This window comes from Mustela nivalis (assembly GCF_964662115.1).
Source record: "Mustela nivalis genome assembly, chromosome: 17".
In the NCBI taxonomy this organism is placed as follows: Eukaryota; Metazoa; Chordata; class Mammalia; order Carnivora; family Mustelidae; genus Mustela; species Mustela nivalis.
The window spans coordinates 56,896,363-56,909,634 of record NC_139036.1 but is presented as its reverse complement, the minus strand read 5'-3'; the positions used below and the strand labels follow the sequence as shown (position 1 = coordinate 56,909,634).

At 61.0% G+C, this 13,272-nt stretch overlaps 1 protein-coding gene and 1 long non-coding RNA gene across 3 annotated transcripts in view; one reads left to right on the top strand and one right to left on the bottom strand.

The window, feature by feature from the left end:
* Positions 1 to 9,098, bottom strand: part of MYO15B (myosin XVB) — a 29,081-nt gene extending 19,983 nt beyond the window's left edge. Inside the window, exons 1-15 of one of the 2 annotated variants that reach the window (XM_082705134.1) lie at positions 6,773 to 9,098; positions 6,349 to 6,412; positions 6,008 to 6,117; positions 5,754 to 5,831; positions 5,312 to 5,408; positions 4,944 to 5,047; positions 4,701 to 4,764; positions 4,405 to 4,518; positions 4,100 to 4,255; positions 3,596 to 3,709; positions 3,388 to 3,446; positions 3,182 to 3,314; positions 2,132 to 2,227; positions 1,753 to 1,884; positions 1,269 to 1,394 (exon numbers count right to left, since the gene is read on the bottom strand). In XM_082705134.1, coding sequence (XP_082561260.1) covers positions 1,269 to 1,394; positions 1,753 to 1,884; positions 2,132 to 2,227; positions 3,182 to 3,314; positions 3,388 to 3,446; positions 3,596 to 3,709; positions 4,100 to 4,255; positions 4,405 to 4,518; positions 4,701 to 4,764; positions 4,944 to 5,047; positions 5,312 to 5,408; positions 5,754 to 5,831; positions 6,008 to 6,117; positions 6,349 to 6,412; positions 6,773 to 9,039 — 3,714 coding nt within the window. In that variant the 5' untranslated portion in view covers positions 9,040 to 9,098. The remainder of the gene's footprint in view (positions 1 to 1,268; positions 1,395 to 1,752; positions 1,885 to 2,131; positions 2,228 to 3,181; positions 3,315 to 3,387; positions 3,447 to 3,595; positions 3,710 to 4,099; positions 4,256 to 4,404; positions 4,519 to 4,700; positions 4,765 to 4,943; positions 5,048 to 5,311; positions 5,409 to 5,753; positions 5,832 to 6,007; positions 6,118 to 6,348; positions 6,413 to 6,772) is intronic. The other variant, XM_082705135.1, reaches the window with a different exon arrangement.
* LOC309850830 lies at positions 6,898 to 10,774 on the top strand. Its single transcript, XR_014304456.1, has 3 exons — positions 6,898 to 6,982; positions 10,051 to 10,096; positions 10,690 to 10,774. It is a non-coding gene; the product is annotated as an uncharacterized lncRNA (long non-coding RNA).
* Positions 10,775 to 13,272: the final 2,498 nt, after the last annotated feature.

Below are 13,272 nucleotides of genomic sequence, written 5' to 3'. Positions count from 1 at the left end.
CTTTGTCCTTCAACTAAGGTATTCAACTAACGGCTCTGGGGAAAACTGGAAATCCCCATGCAAATGAATGAAGTTGGACTCTTATCTTACATCAGATATAAAAATTAACCCAAAATGAATGGATCAAAGACCTAAATTTAAGGCCTGGATCTCTAAAACTCTTAGAAGAAAACGTAGGAAGAAAGCTTCGTGACATTGGACTGGGCACCAGTTTCCTGAATAGGATACCAAAAGCGTGGGCAACCGAAAAAAAAAAAAATAGACTGGATTTCATCAAAATGGCAACTTTTGTGGGGCGCCTGGCTGGCTTAGGCAAACACGTGTGACTCTAGATCTCAGGGTCATGAGTGCCAGCCCCATGTTGGGTGTAGAGATGACTCTAAAAAAAAGTTTTTGGGTGGCTCAGTGGGTTAAGCATCCGCCTTCAGCTCAGGTCATGATCTCAGGGTCCTGGGATCAAGCCCTGCAATGGGTTCCTTGCTCAGTGGGGAGCCTGCTTCTCTCCTGCTGGCCCTCCCCCAGCTCATGCTCTCTCTCTCTCTCTCAAATAAATAAAAGTCTTAAAAAAGATTTCCTTTGTGAGCTTCCAGATAGTTTTGTGGTTTTCTTTACTCAGACTCCTTATGTGTGCGGCTTTTAAAAGATGTGATTAGAGTTTTCTGAGGGCGGAGCAGAGGTATAACTGATCTGTGTACCGAAATGGGTCACCTTCTCCAAGAAGCCGTACTGGACTTGCTCTACCTCAAACGAGCCATATGGTCCTACCCTTTACCCTTTACCCCACCCCTCAGCAGTTAACCTCCCGGGTGTGCTGTCACCCCTGAAACTCTGAACGGGGAAAGGAAAGTCTCTTCAGTGAGCACCTACAATGTGCCAGGCACCTGCCTGACCACTTCCCCATTACCGCATTTAATCCTCACAACAGTGTCATAGGACAGATTCCCATTCCCATTTTACAGATGGGAAAACGAAGCCTCAGGAGGAGAAGCAGACACCCGGAGGTTACAGAGTCAAGTCCCACGAGTATGCCCCACCCCTGCTGGTCTTGAGGCTTGTGCTCGGCCAGAACGCAATAAATCATACTGGGGACTGTGCAGGGCCAAGGGCGTAGGTAGAAACGTATGGTCAAGCCCTGGGAGGGGCCTCTCTTTACTTACTCCTCTTAGCTGTCAGGTGAGTCAGCTCTGGTGAGGCCCCCCCCGCCCCCCCCCCCGCCACATCACCCTCACCGATTCACCCAGGAGTCTCTCCCTGATTTACCCTGATACCTGGTAGGTGACAGTCCCAGCGCAATGCCTCACGGTGAAGATAGGAAGGGGCAGCTGGGGCTTGGAGTAGCAGGGGTGACTGCCGTGGTGGTAATGACACTTCTGAAGGAAGGTGTGGTCTGTGGCCTGGTAAGAGGGACGGGCTTCCCTCAGGCCTTTGAGCACGAAGTGCCCCAGCCCGGACCGTGCATCCCTCCAGGATGATCAGGAAGTATTTGTGGAATGGGGGCTTGCTCCCTACTAGCTGGAGGCCAAGGGACCCCGCCAGCCCTCCATGAGCCTGTGCTGTCCCCACCACCCTGCCCCTTCTGCAGCAAGGACCCGAGGAACCCCAGAGAGGTTAGGATCTCTCAGAGACAGGATTTGAACCCAGGCCGTGCAGAGAGACTACGGGCAGGGTTTCTGCCCCCATCACCTGTGGCTCCTCTCAGGGGCCCTATGGGCCCCGGACTGGCCACCAGGGCCCCCACTGCTCGGGGCTCACCTGGGGCAGCCACGTCTGGGCATCCAGGAGCCTCAGGAGGCTGTGGGGCTGGTCTACGAGGAGGTCCAGACAGGTGTCCCACACAGGCTGGGGAACGGGCACCCAGGCCAGCAGCTCCCGCCGACAGGCCTCCTGGGGACAGCCAGCGCGGGGCCAGGTACAGAGCACGCCCACATGCGTGGGGGAGCTCCCTGGAGCCGGAGCAGGGATGGCCTCCCATTGTCCAGATGAGTAAAATGAGGCCCAGGAGGGCTGAGACGGTGGGCCAGGGGGCTTTGGGGCAGAGCTCTCAGTTCAGAACCCTCCAATTACCAAGGATGGCCCCTGGTCTGGAAGGCCTGGGCGACCCCGGCCCCCGCCCGGGGCCAGCGCGCCGTACCTCCTCCTGCGCCCACAGCAGCCGGCTGGAGAAGAGCTGCAGCCGTTCGCTGGCAAGGTTATTGCACAGCTGCTCCAGCCCGTTCACCCGCAGGGCCTGGGGGCACAGAGGCAGGGACATGGGCACCTGCACAGTTGCGGGGCACGGGGCGGTGGGGGGGAGCCTGCACACTCCCCTCCTGGAACTCAGGGAGGAGTGGTGCCCTGGGGCTGACAGAGTCCAGTCCCGAAGGCCCCCCTTCAGCCCACACCCTCCCTCTGCCTCAGCGCCACTGTGAGCCTTCAGGCCTCCGGTCACAGCCATCCTGTGGTCTGGAAGGTGTCTGTTCCTCTGACCTAGTAGCTTGCTGGCTATTGGAATCCCACATCCTCATAAGCAGGGCTCCAGGCCGCTGCCTCCAAGAAGCCTTCCAGCATTCTTCCTGTAGGGTTTACAGTTTCCTTTCTCTGCGGCCCCCAGCATGTTACTTGTAAACTCGGGCAGAGCCCGCACTCCATACACCTTTGTACAAAGAGCTTTGGCTCACTCTAGAACACACACTTGCCACAGTCATCTACAGTCCCGCACCCCCGAGAGGGCATAGTCACCAAGGGCATGCTGGAAAAGAAAGAGCAGGGGGCACTGAACAGTGCCCACCCAGGAACCAGGGTGGAGGCCACCTTCTCTTGCTCTAGCCCTCTTCTCCCTGCCCTGAGAAGGTGGGATCTTCTAGAAAGGGGTGAAGAGCTTATGAAAACTCAGGCCATCGGGGGGACTGTCCCTTTTCCTGCTCCTCTTGGGGCTTGGGAGGGGAGGCTGTGGGCTGATCCATCCTAGGGCCTCTGTCTTCTGCCATCTTAGAGGCTTCTGTGAGACTCTGCAAAGCCAAGCAGGACAGAACTCCCCAGAGGCAATGTCGGGGCTGGACAGAGCGGAGCAGAAAGGCTACAGCTGCAGTCCCTGTGCCGACTCAGGGATAGGCGGGCCAGGGCTCACGAGCGCCCCCCTCAGGAAGCGCTGACCCCACAAATGATCAGGATGAAGTGGGCACCCTGTCCCCGGCCGGCCAACCTCAAAGCCGTAGACGTCCACGACAGTGATGGTGTCCACGTGCTCTCCCTCCCCAGGAGCCGCCAGCTGCGCATTGCTCCTCTCCAGAAGCCAGGTGAAAAGCCGGGAATACAGGGCCTTGGCCAGGGCGTCCCTGTGGGCAGGCTGGGTAAGCCTGTGTGTGAGTGCCAGGCCTGGCCACGGCTCCCTCCCGCCCCCAGGGTCACCTGGCATCAACGGCGCTCTCCACCGGCAGAGACCTGCAGACCCAGCCATACGGGGTCTCCTGCAGGGCAGAGGAGGTAGGAACACGTGGAACAGGCCTGAGGCCTACATGGGCCCACTCCAAACCTGCAGGGGTGGGGGAGGCTGGGGGTAGGGGAGGTGGAGGGGGTGGGGGAGTGGGACCCATCTCCTGAGGAGCCCAGCACTCACCGTGACCCTCCTGGTGACAGCCCCCTCCAGGCACTCGGGTGGCACCAGCAGCAGCCGGGCTGCCGCGTGGATCTCGGCCCAGCTGGACACGGCAGCCACCTCCTGGGACTCCCGCTGGACAGAGAAGGGAGGGGGCGGGGAGAGGCCTGCTGTGGACCCACCGTATCCCACACGCTTCCCTGACTGAGCCACCCAGACGCCCCTCCACTGTCTCATTAAAGGGGAAACGCCCGTAACAACCGGGAAACATACAGAAAGCGACTCCCACGGTGCCGGGTGCACACGAGCTGCTCCGTTAGCGCAGGTCTGCCTCTTGGGGGGTGGCAGAGACGATCCCAGCCTGTTTTCTCACCTACACGACGGGCATCTGCCCGCTCTCCAGCGGCCCTGGGGCAGCCCCGGGCTTTGTGATCTACCTACAGGTGTTTGCTATCCTTGCTGCCCTGATTATACAAACAAGCCACTGCTGATCCAGCACCCACACGGGCCGCAGCCGGAGCCCACCTCTGAAGACGAGAAGCAAATGTTGCCCAGGTGCAGGACGGCGGCCAGCACGGCCCAGGCGGCGGTCACCTCCTCGGGGCACAGGACCTGCAGGGCCTTCCGCAGTCCTTCGAAGTCCTGAGCATCATCCTTGCCCTGGAGACAGCAGGCCTGGCCCTGCAGAGCGCAGCAGGGGTGAGGGGACAGGGCCCGGCGGCCCAGGGCTCCCCTCTATGCTGGCCGCTCCTTAGCACGCCCCCCACCCCACGCCAAGACCTTTCCCCGGGCAAGCCCAGTCACCCAGCGCCCAGTGGGCCTGCCCCCACCTGGTTGAGGTAGGAGTAGGTCTCTGGCCCCTGCAGGGAGAGCTTCTCCCGTTCTGCAGGGTCCAGCCCCGCCAGCAGCTCGTAAAAAACATGGAAGCTCCGCTCAGCCTGGGCCTTGGGGGAGAAGGACCGGCTTAGGGGGAGCAGTGGTCCAGTCCTGTGCCTCAGGGGAAGCAAAAACAAATCCTGGGAAAGGCAGGGTTGGGGGTGCTGAGTGACCACAACCCCTTACAGCGGCTCCTCCCTCTTTCCCATGCTGGGAGCCACGGAGAGGGGAGCCACAGGGCGGGTCTTACCTGAAACACCACCCTTGAGGTCTCGAGCAGATAATGGGACACAGAGGCTCCCACGATGACCCCACTGTGGGCACAGGACAGTGAGGCGGGGGTAGTGTCCAGGATGCATGCAACCTAGGGGACCTGCTCAGAATGGGACACACTAGGGGCTGGACCCAAGGGCAGCACCTCAGTTCCCAGCCAAGGGAACCGATCATGAGTGCCACCCCCGGCCCCGTGCCCTCCAGGACCCCTGCCACTCACTTCTGCACGCAGAGGCAGAAGACCTGGCCAAAGCGGCTGGCGTTGGCATTGAGGACTGTCTTGGCGTGGCCAAAGCTGCTGAGCACAGGCAGGACACCATCCAGCTGTGTGGGGGAGACGCATTTGAGGACCCTGGGGACGGCGGTGGCATCCACTGATTGGCCATCCGAGCCGAGGACACTTTGTGCCTGGGGGTTGTGCTCCTCCATGGAGAGGGGGAGTCCCACCCCTACCTCGCCCTGCCCCATGGTAGGCGATGCCTGGGGCTGCCCCTAAGAAGAAGCCAGAGGCCCAGAGACCATCCTCCTGGCCTAAAGGAGAAGGACAGTCCCCCTTGGATCCCTGGAAAAAGGCCCGCTGCTCCTCACGTGACATCTTCGGTCCCTTGTCTGCTCCTGCTCCAGGCTGCTTAGGAACTGCACAATCTTTCTGGCAGCTTCTGTCTTCCCTGAGCCACTGTGCCCACTGCAGGCAGGAGGGGCTGACAGGGTCTCCAGGAAGGGGCACAGAGGACACCCCATGGAACCCAGGAAGTGGGGTATGCCCACCCGTAAGTGATACACGCCCATCCCCGCACCCCGGAAATGTGGAGAGACAGACCCAGGGCATGGATACCAAAGAGAAAGAAGTCTCCGAGATGCCACATTTAAGGGACATGTGGATAACTTTAGCCAGGACCATAGCCCTTACCAAGCCCAGCACAGCTGCCCAGCAGTGAACCAGACCTGCAGCTTCAAATGTGGACCCCGTGGTCCCCTGCCTCCCAGCCCTCAGAGCGGCCTGTGCGTTCCGCGGGGCACCATCACTCACCCGAGGAGAATGCATGTGCCCTGCCCAGAGCTCCGAGACAGGCGATCGTAGGCTGATGCGGCGATGGCCAATATGTGTCTGAGGGAGGAGGGAAGGAAGCGAATGAGATGGTTGCCAGAGACGGGCATCTGCGCCCTCCTCGGGGTAGGCGGGCCCTCAGTCCCCAGAATCTCAGCAGTGGGACATGTTGGGGCTCAGCCGCCTGGGGGTAGGGGTGTTGGTGAGCACAGGGTTGGTGGGGCAAAGTCACGTACGGGGTGGTGTTAGGGGCCCTCTTGGGGTGGTAGCTGGCCAGGACCTCAGCTGAGAAGAGAGGCAGGGGCCGGTGGGGGTTCAGGGAGAGCAGAAGAGGCCCTCCAAAGGTCTGGGGGAAGAAGCAGATGCTCTCGTCAGAACATGGAGGAAGCAGGGGTACGGATGGAGTGGGGCTCTGGTGCTCCCCAGCCCGGCCCCCACCCACTCTGCAGGTCCCCAGGGAGGGTTCAAGCACCCAGCCCACAGAGGAGAAGGAAGAAGTTCTAGAAGTGCCAGAGGGCCCTCTGATCCCAGAGGACAGGGACTCCAGCCCCCCAACCCTCCCCAGGTACCCCCATACGTAGATTCGGCCCAGATGAAATCTCTTCTTAAGGCACAGCAGTACGGAGCTGTCACACACTGGTCTGTGGCGACGGCAGGACAGTGGAGCAGGGAATCAGGAGCAGAAGGAGGTCCTGGGTTAGAGCGGCCACTGGCTACAGCGGTCCTTTGGGCAGATCAGGCCCCCTCTGTGGGCCCTGACCATAACACAGGGCCCGGCTGCTAAGTGAGTTACGCACTCCATGGGTAACTGACCAGAGGGAAGCTTTGTGCCAGTCTGAGAAGCAAGTCCCAGGCAGGGGCACCTGCTTTTCACCCCTCCCCCATCTCTTCCAGCCAGACCTCTGGTAAAAAGCACAGTCCCTTCTAAGGGTACAATTTATAAGGGATATGAGGAAGTGTGGGACCCAGACACGACAGATTTGGAACTGCCCCCTGCTCACCGCAGCCGAGCCAGGTCCTCCGTGTCTTCCAGGCCTATCCCAAGGTTCCTGCCGTCAGCGGCCAGGAAAGGTGGTGCCTCCAGGTCAAGCCCCAGACTCAGCTCCAGGTCCCTCTCCAGCGCCTCCTCGGTCTCATCCTCTGGCTCCCACCGCTCCCGCGGGGACCTGCGGGGGCTTGGGCTTCTCTCCCATGGCAGGCGGGACTCCAAGGTGAGTCGGGGCAGCAGCGCCTCAGTGCCAAGCCCAGGGTCCTCGCGGGGTTCGGAGATCTGAGCCCAGTGGACGGGAGCCTGAGCCACCAAGGTCTCGGGCTCCGCTTCGCTGCTGGAGGCGCTCTCGTCGAGTGGGGGCTCGGGGTGGGCAGCACGGCCGAGGAGAGAGCCTCGGCGGGGCCCAGCTACACTCTCTCCACTCGCCCCGCGCCCCTCACTGTCCCCCGAAGCTCCTGCACAAGGCCGAACATGCCCCTCCCCGGGCGGGGCGTCCGTGGACCCTTCCTCTGAGCTCCGAGTGCTCGACGCCCTCCCAATCCTGTGGATCCTGGGGAACACGACCGCGAACTTGGGATCCGGAGTGGGGTCCTCGTCCACAGAAGGGTCTTCGGGAGCTGAGCTCTTCCAAAACTGTGGGGAGCTCGAGTCGCCCCTAGGGGGAGCCCTGGGCCGTCCCCATAGTCCCGCTACGCCGGCCAGGCGCAGCACTAGACGCCGCCGCAGTCCCGGCCCGAGACCCCGCCCCCCGCCCGTCCGCGGCCCCGCCCCCCGGCCCTCGCCCGCCCGCGCCCCAGTGCCTCGGCCCTCGCCCGCCGCCCGCCGCAGCCGCTGCCGCAGCCAGCGCAGGAGACCCAGGGCGCGCACCACGCGGCGGAGCCTCTCCGTGAGGCCGGTGCGGCGAGGAGCCGGAGCCGCGGCCTGGGGCGCTGGGCCTGGCGGGGTTTTCGCGCGGAGCCTGCGTAGCGCCACCAGCGCGGCCAGCGGCGCTGGGTGTCCGGGCCTGTCTCCCCCGCCCGCCCCGGATTCGCTCTCGCCCGCCGCCACTTGCACCTTCCCCACCGCTTTTCCGACCTGGCGGCGCCGAGTCCTAGCGCCCGAGGCCTCGGCTCTTCCAGGCTCGGCGCTTTGCGGCTCAGCCTTCGGCCTCAACTCACTGTCCCTTGCGTCCCGGGCCGGCCTGGGGACCCGAGAAGCCGGCGAGCTCCGGGGGACGCACGTGCCGCTGTCCTCGTGGGGGCTGGAGGCCTTGGCTTTTTTGCCCGGCTCCGTCTCTTCGGCCTCAGGGGCTCGGCTCGCCGCTCCCGGGGCTGCCCGTGGGCCCCCTCCAGGCCCGGCCCCTTGCAGGCTCGACTCCGTGCCTGTCCCGGGATCCGCGCTCTCTCCCCGGGGTCCCACCCCCGACGACCCTTCCCCGCTCCGGGGCTCGGCGCTGTCCCCGCCGTCGCTGCTTCGACCGTCGCTGCTGGGGCGCTCGCCGGGTTCCAGCGCTGGCTCTGACCCAGTCTGGGGGCCTCCAGAGCCCGTGTCCGTTTCCTCCGGCTTTGGCCACGGTCCCCGGGCCCCACCGCTCTGGCGGTCGCTTTCCTGGGCCTCGCGGGCTTCGCTGTCCAGGCAAGAGCTGCTCCCATCTCCACCGGAGGAGGGGTCCACATCGAGGCTCCGGGTCTCTCTGCAGCCCTGCCGAGCTGGGGGTCTCCGCCTCTTTCCTCTCTTCCTGCGGCGGCAGAGCTCCCGTGTCCTCCCTTCTCCGGGGATACTCTCTTCCTCCAGGCCCCCGCCACGGCTGTCCGGGTGCTGAGACCAGGGTCCCCGACACCGCCCACTGCCTGGTCTCCCCTGGGGCTCCGGTGGCGGCCTGGCCGCTGGCCCTTTGCAGCTGCCGGTCCCCTCTGCGTCGGACTTCCGGCGGCCACCAGGGGTCCCGTGGCTTACCGAAGTGGCGGGCTCCAAAACTGGTCCGGCCCTGTGGGCCTTAAGGCGACCCTGCCGGCCTTCCCGGCAGGGCGCGTCCTCTGCGCTGGCCGACCCGGACTCCTCCTCCCCGGAGACCCGCTTCCCGGGCCCGCCCTGGCGCTGGGGCTCTTTGCCCTTGCTCCTGCCCATGGTGGGTTCAGTGAAGAGGGGCTTCCAGGCGTCTCTGTCCTCTCCTGGGAGATCTGGCAGCCCCTGGCGCCCTGAGCCCTTGCCAGCACCCACACCGGTTCTGCTCTGGTATGGCCTACAGTGGCATTCTACCCCCCCACCCCCGGGGGCTCCAGCCTTCCCCATGAGCATTAATAATGCAGGTGGCTGTGGGTCCTGACCCCCTAAGCCAACAAAGGAAGGGAGGCAGCCCAGGAAAGAGGAGACGCTTCAGCATGGGACAAAGGCCAGGGACAGGGCAACCAACCATTCAGCCTGGGAGTTGCTGCCAGCCAGGCCAGCCTGGCACCCTGCCACACTGAGGACCCGCATGCTTTGCTCCCATCTCACTGCTTGCCCAGGAGGGGGGCAGGCGGTGAGCCTTCCTTCAAAGAACCTGTCTGGGGGGGCCTGGGTGGCTCAGTGGGTTAAGCCTCTGCCTTCAGCTCAAGTCATGATCTCAGGGTCCTGGGATGGAGCCCTGCCTCAAAGGGTCCCTGCTCTGCCGGGAGGCAGCCCCTCACCTCGCCTACTTGTGATCTCTCTCTCTCTGTCAGATAAGTAAATAAAATCTTAAAAAAAAAAAAAAAAAAGAAGAAGAAGAAGAAGAACCGATCTGGACCATCATCCTGGGGGCTTGGAGGGCCACCCACTCCTTCCTTAGCTCTCTTGGACTCGGTATCAATAAACAGCTAACATTTCAGGGCTGATATGCCAGGCAGCATTCTAAACACGTCGCTATGGAGTCATTTATTTCCTGAAAGCACTTTAAGAGGCGGGTGCCCTAAGGATTCCCATTTTACAGCCGATACGACTGAAGCACACAGCTGAGTGTCCCAGGGAGGGTCAGAAATGAGATGCCAACCCAGGCAGTCTGGCTCCAAGGCCCCCTTGAGCATAGGTGTGAGCGACCGCCACCAGCAGCAAACCAGACTTTCTCTGGGTCGTTGCAACGTACCCAGCAAGCTCCTGGGCAGGCAGAGAGCTCTGCGCCCCTCTCCAGTCTCTCGCCTTCTTGGGGCCCTCTTCCCCTCTGGGTTGATCCAGGCCAGGGCTGTAGCTCACTCAACCGTGTGGGGGTGGCGAGCCTCAGGTCCCTCCCCAAGCAGCCTTTCATTCAAATCTCCCCAAACTCTAGGAAAGGGATATGATCTCCTCCTACAGATGGGGAATCAGCTCAGTGGATAAGTGACTTGAGGACACACAGCCGGTAAGTGAGGAATTGGGCGGCAAAACCAGCTCCCTGGACCCTGGGTACCTGCTATTCTGCTCCACCTAGCTTCTGCTGGGAACCGGTTTTGGAACCAGCCAGCCTTGGTTCCCCCAGCCCACCTCCTGGCTGTGTGACCTCCAGCAGCCTCCCAGGAACCCGACAAAGGACAGCAGCGGGAGAGGAGACCTCCTCCCTGCCTCTCCACCAAGCCTAGCTCTTTCCACCAAGCCCAACCCTCGCCTCCGGCTTCTACCTTCCCCACCCACCCTTCGCCCGCTTTGCTCCCCCCCAACCCGATCTGCTCCTCCCTCCCTCCCTCCCTCCTGGCCCTGTGACCAGCCCCAGTCACTTTCACCTCCTTTGCTTGGGTGTTAAGGTGCTGTGCGATTTTACAGACTCTCATTTAATTCCTACCACCCTCTGAGGGAGGCCCTTTTATTATGCCCTGTTTTATAGATGAGTAAACTAAAGCACCAGGGTGATGTCATCTACCCAAGGTCACACAGTGGGTCACGGGCAAAACCAGGGTCAGTGTCAGGTGTGCTCCAAGTCTAAGTGAGCACTAAGTTTCCCACCTGTCCCTGCTGAAGACCGTCAGATCCGAGTCTCCAGACCAGGTGTCCAGCTGCCTGTGGAAGGTTGGCAAGGGCCTTGGAGTCGGGGGTGTGACCCCTGCCATGCTCTCACCTCCGTCTGCCAGAGGTTCTGTCAACTCAACTGCTTGGAATCTCCACCGGCTGCTCCCAGCACCCCTCCCTGGATGGAGACGGCAGGGACAGCCAGCCTCTCTCTATGCCAGCCCAGCTTCCAGGAATCCACGTTCTGAGGGGGTCTGGGGGGCTCTGTTAAGTGTCTACCTTGGGCTCAGGTCATGATCTGTGTTCTGGGATCGATCCCTGTGTCGGGCTCCCTGCTCAGTGGGAAGCCTGCTTCTCCCTCTCCCACTCCCCCTGCTTGTGTTTCCTCTCTCGCTGTCAAATAAATAAAATTTTAAAAAGTAATAATAATCCCCTTTCTAGACTGTGCCAAACCCTTCAGCTTGTGCAGGCCTATCTGTACAAACTGCTGATCTCCCGACTCCCAATGAGAAGGTTTCTCTAGAACCGAAAGAGGCAAGCCACCAACACTATCTAATATATTTTTTTTAATTCATAGCACAGAGTTCTTAAGGCAAAGATCATTCTCAATGAACATGGATGTAAGTCTGTTTCCAGACTCTGGGTATTTTCAGATGCGCGTGTGTGGCGGTGGTTGGCTTCTCTTCAGTCTGATTTGCTGGGTTCTCGCTGTGGCCGTGAGACTCTGCACCCTGGGGCTGCTTGGTGTTGCCATTTTCTTCTGATTTCTTGGCGCTTGTGTCCTTACCATGGTCTTCAATTCTTGGTTTCTTGGCAGGAAACTTCATGTCACTTGTCCATTTGTGTGTTAATTCAGCTAACGGGCTAAAACACGCAGGAAGTCCCTCCAAACAGGTGGTTCGAAAACCACAGTCCCGCAGGCTGTGTGTGCGTGAGTGTTGTGTGTCCAGCCCTCTGGGGTGGGTGGTTCTCCCTCCTTGGCACCCACTTTGTGTGCATTACAGCCTGAGGACCCACTGCCAGCCCAAGGAATAATGAGCTTAGTTTCTTTTATGATACACATCAAGATCCTGTGCATCAAGCCCTAACACGTTTGCCCTAACCCTGACCAGAGGGGTCACCCCATCATGACCCCGCGAACCTCATGGACTCTCGTACACCTCACAGCAGATCCCGAGAAGACAAGGTCATCATTCCATTCCCCAGAAGAAAGCAGGCCACAGAGGCGGTAGGCAATCTGCCTGTCACAGGAGTTCCACTTGCTGGGATTTAAACCCCAGGGGTCTTTGGAAATAAACATTTCACAAGGGCACTTCCCTGCTTCAAGCCCCTCAGAGTCTCCCCATCAAGTGGGCTGGCTGTCGCAGTCCCCTCCTGTCTGTAGCTTTGTTTTTCAATCTACCCAGCCTCCCTTTCCCGTAATTTCTGGGACCAGGGTCTGTGTCCCCCTCCCCTTTGGGAACTGTTCCTCCGCATTCCTTACAGCTTTTGGGGCTCCTACTGCTGTTAAGTGCCACCCCACTTCTAAGGAGAGTTGGGGGGCTGGAGCAGCCCAAATACAACCCGGAGACTCTTGAGCTGCCCAGGCTTGGCTGGAGGGCAGTTGGGGGGATGCCCTGCCCCCCCCCAGCACACCTGTCCTGGGACCTGGACCTTGGCCCCTCCTCTGTCCTGTGCACTCATCCAGGTCCTTCCAACAGGCCAAGTGGGCTCCTGGGCCACACAGCAGTGCCCCTGCCCTCCCCATGCTCCAGGGGGTCCTGGTCTGGCCCTGGCCATGCAGTGCCTTCATTTTCAGCACAATTCCGGCCAACCCCCATCCCCCGGCCCCACCTCCGCCTCCCACAGCAAGCAGGCCGGTTCCGCCAGTGCCGCTGGCCCCTTTACCCTCCGTGCAGAATGGCCTCCCCCGGCCCACCCCAGTCATGTCCCTAACCCAGCTTGACATCACCTTCCCTGGCAGCTCACAGGCCCCGACTGCCTGTATCCCAAGACCTCCTGCCGTTGCCAGGATGGGGAGCACCCCGCCCCCGGGCAGGGACCACACAGTCTCAGCTGCCTCTGACCCCGTGTGCCTGGCATACAGTAGGTGCTCAGCAAAGACAGGTAAGAGAAGTAGAATCAAGCAGACCCAACGCCTGGTTTATAAGGACCAGAACAGCAGTCTGATCCAGGCCCCTCATCTAGGGATAAGACCCTTCAGCTCGGGGCATGGCCTCTGACCTCAACAGTGGCTCATGATCCTTCCCTGGAGTCTGGAAGAAACCGCCGGGTCTGAGATACTGTGTCTTCCCCTTCTGACGGCAAGGAGAAGCCAGTCAAAGGACTCCCTCGGCCCTGACCCAGGGAAGCAGCCACGCAGACTCGCAACGGCTACCTCTTACCGTTCATTCCCACACCCGGAGGAGTCCGCGCTCAGGCACAACCAAGCACACTTACTCTGACTCAAACCGCTTAAAAAAGGGATTCCCTGGACCACCAGCCTGGTCCAGCAACGGGACCCCGGGACAAAGGCAAGGGACTGGCGAACAATCCTTTCCATTTACGTCAACAATTTCTCCACAATTAAAAAAATTAGTCACTGGACCAGTCTGG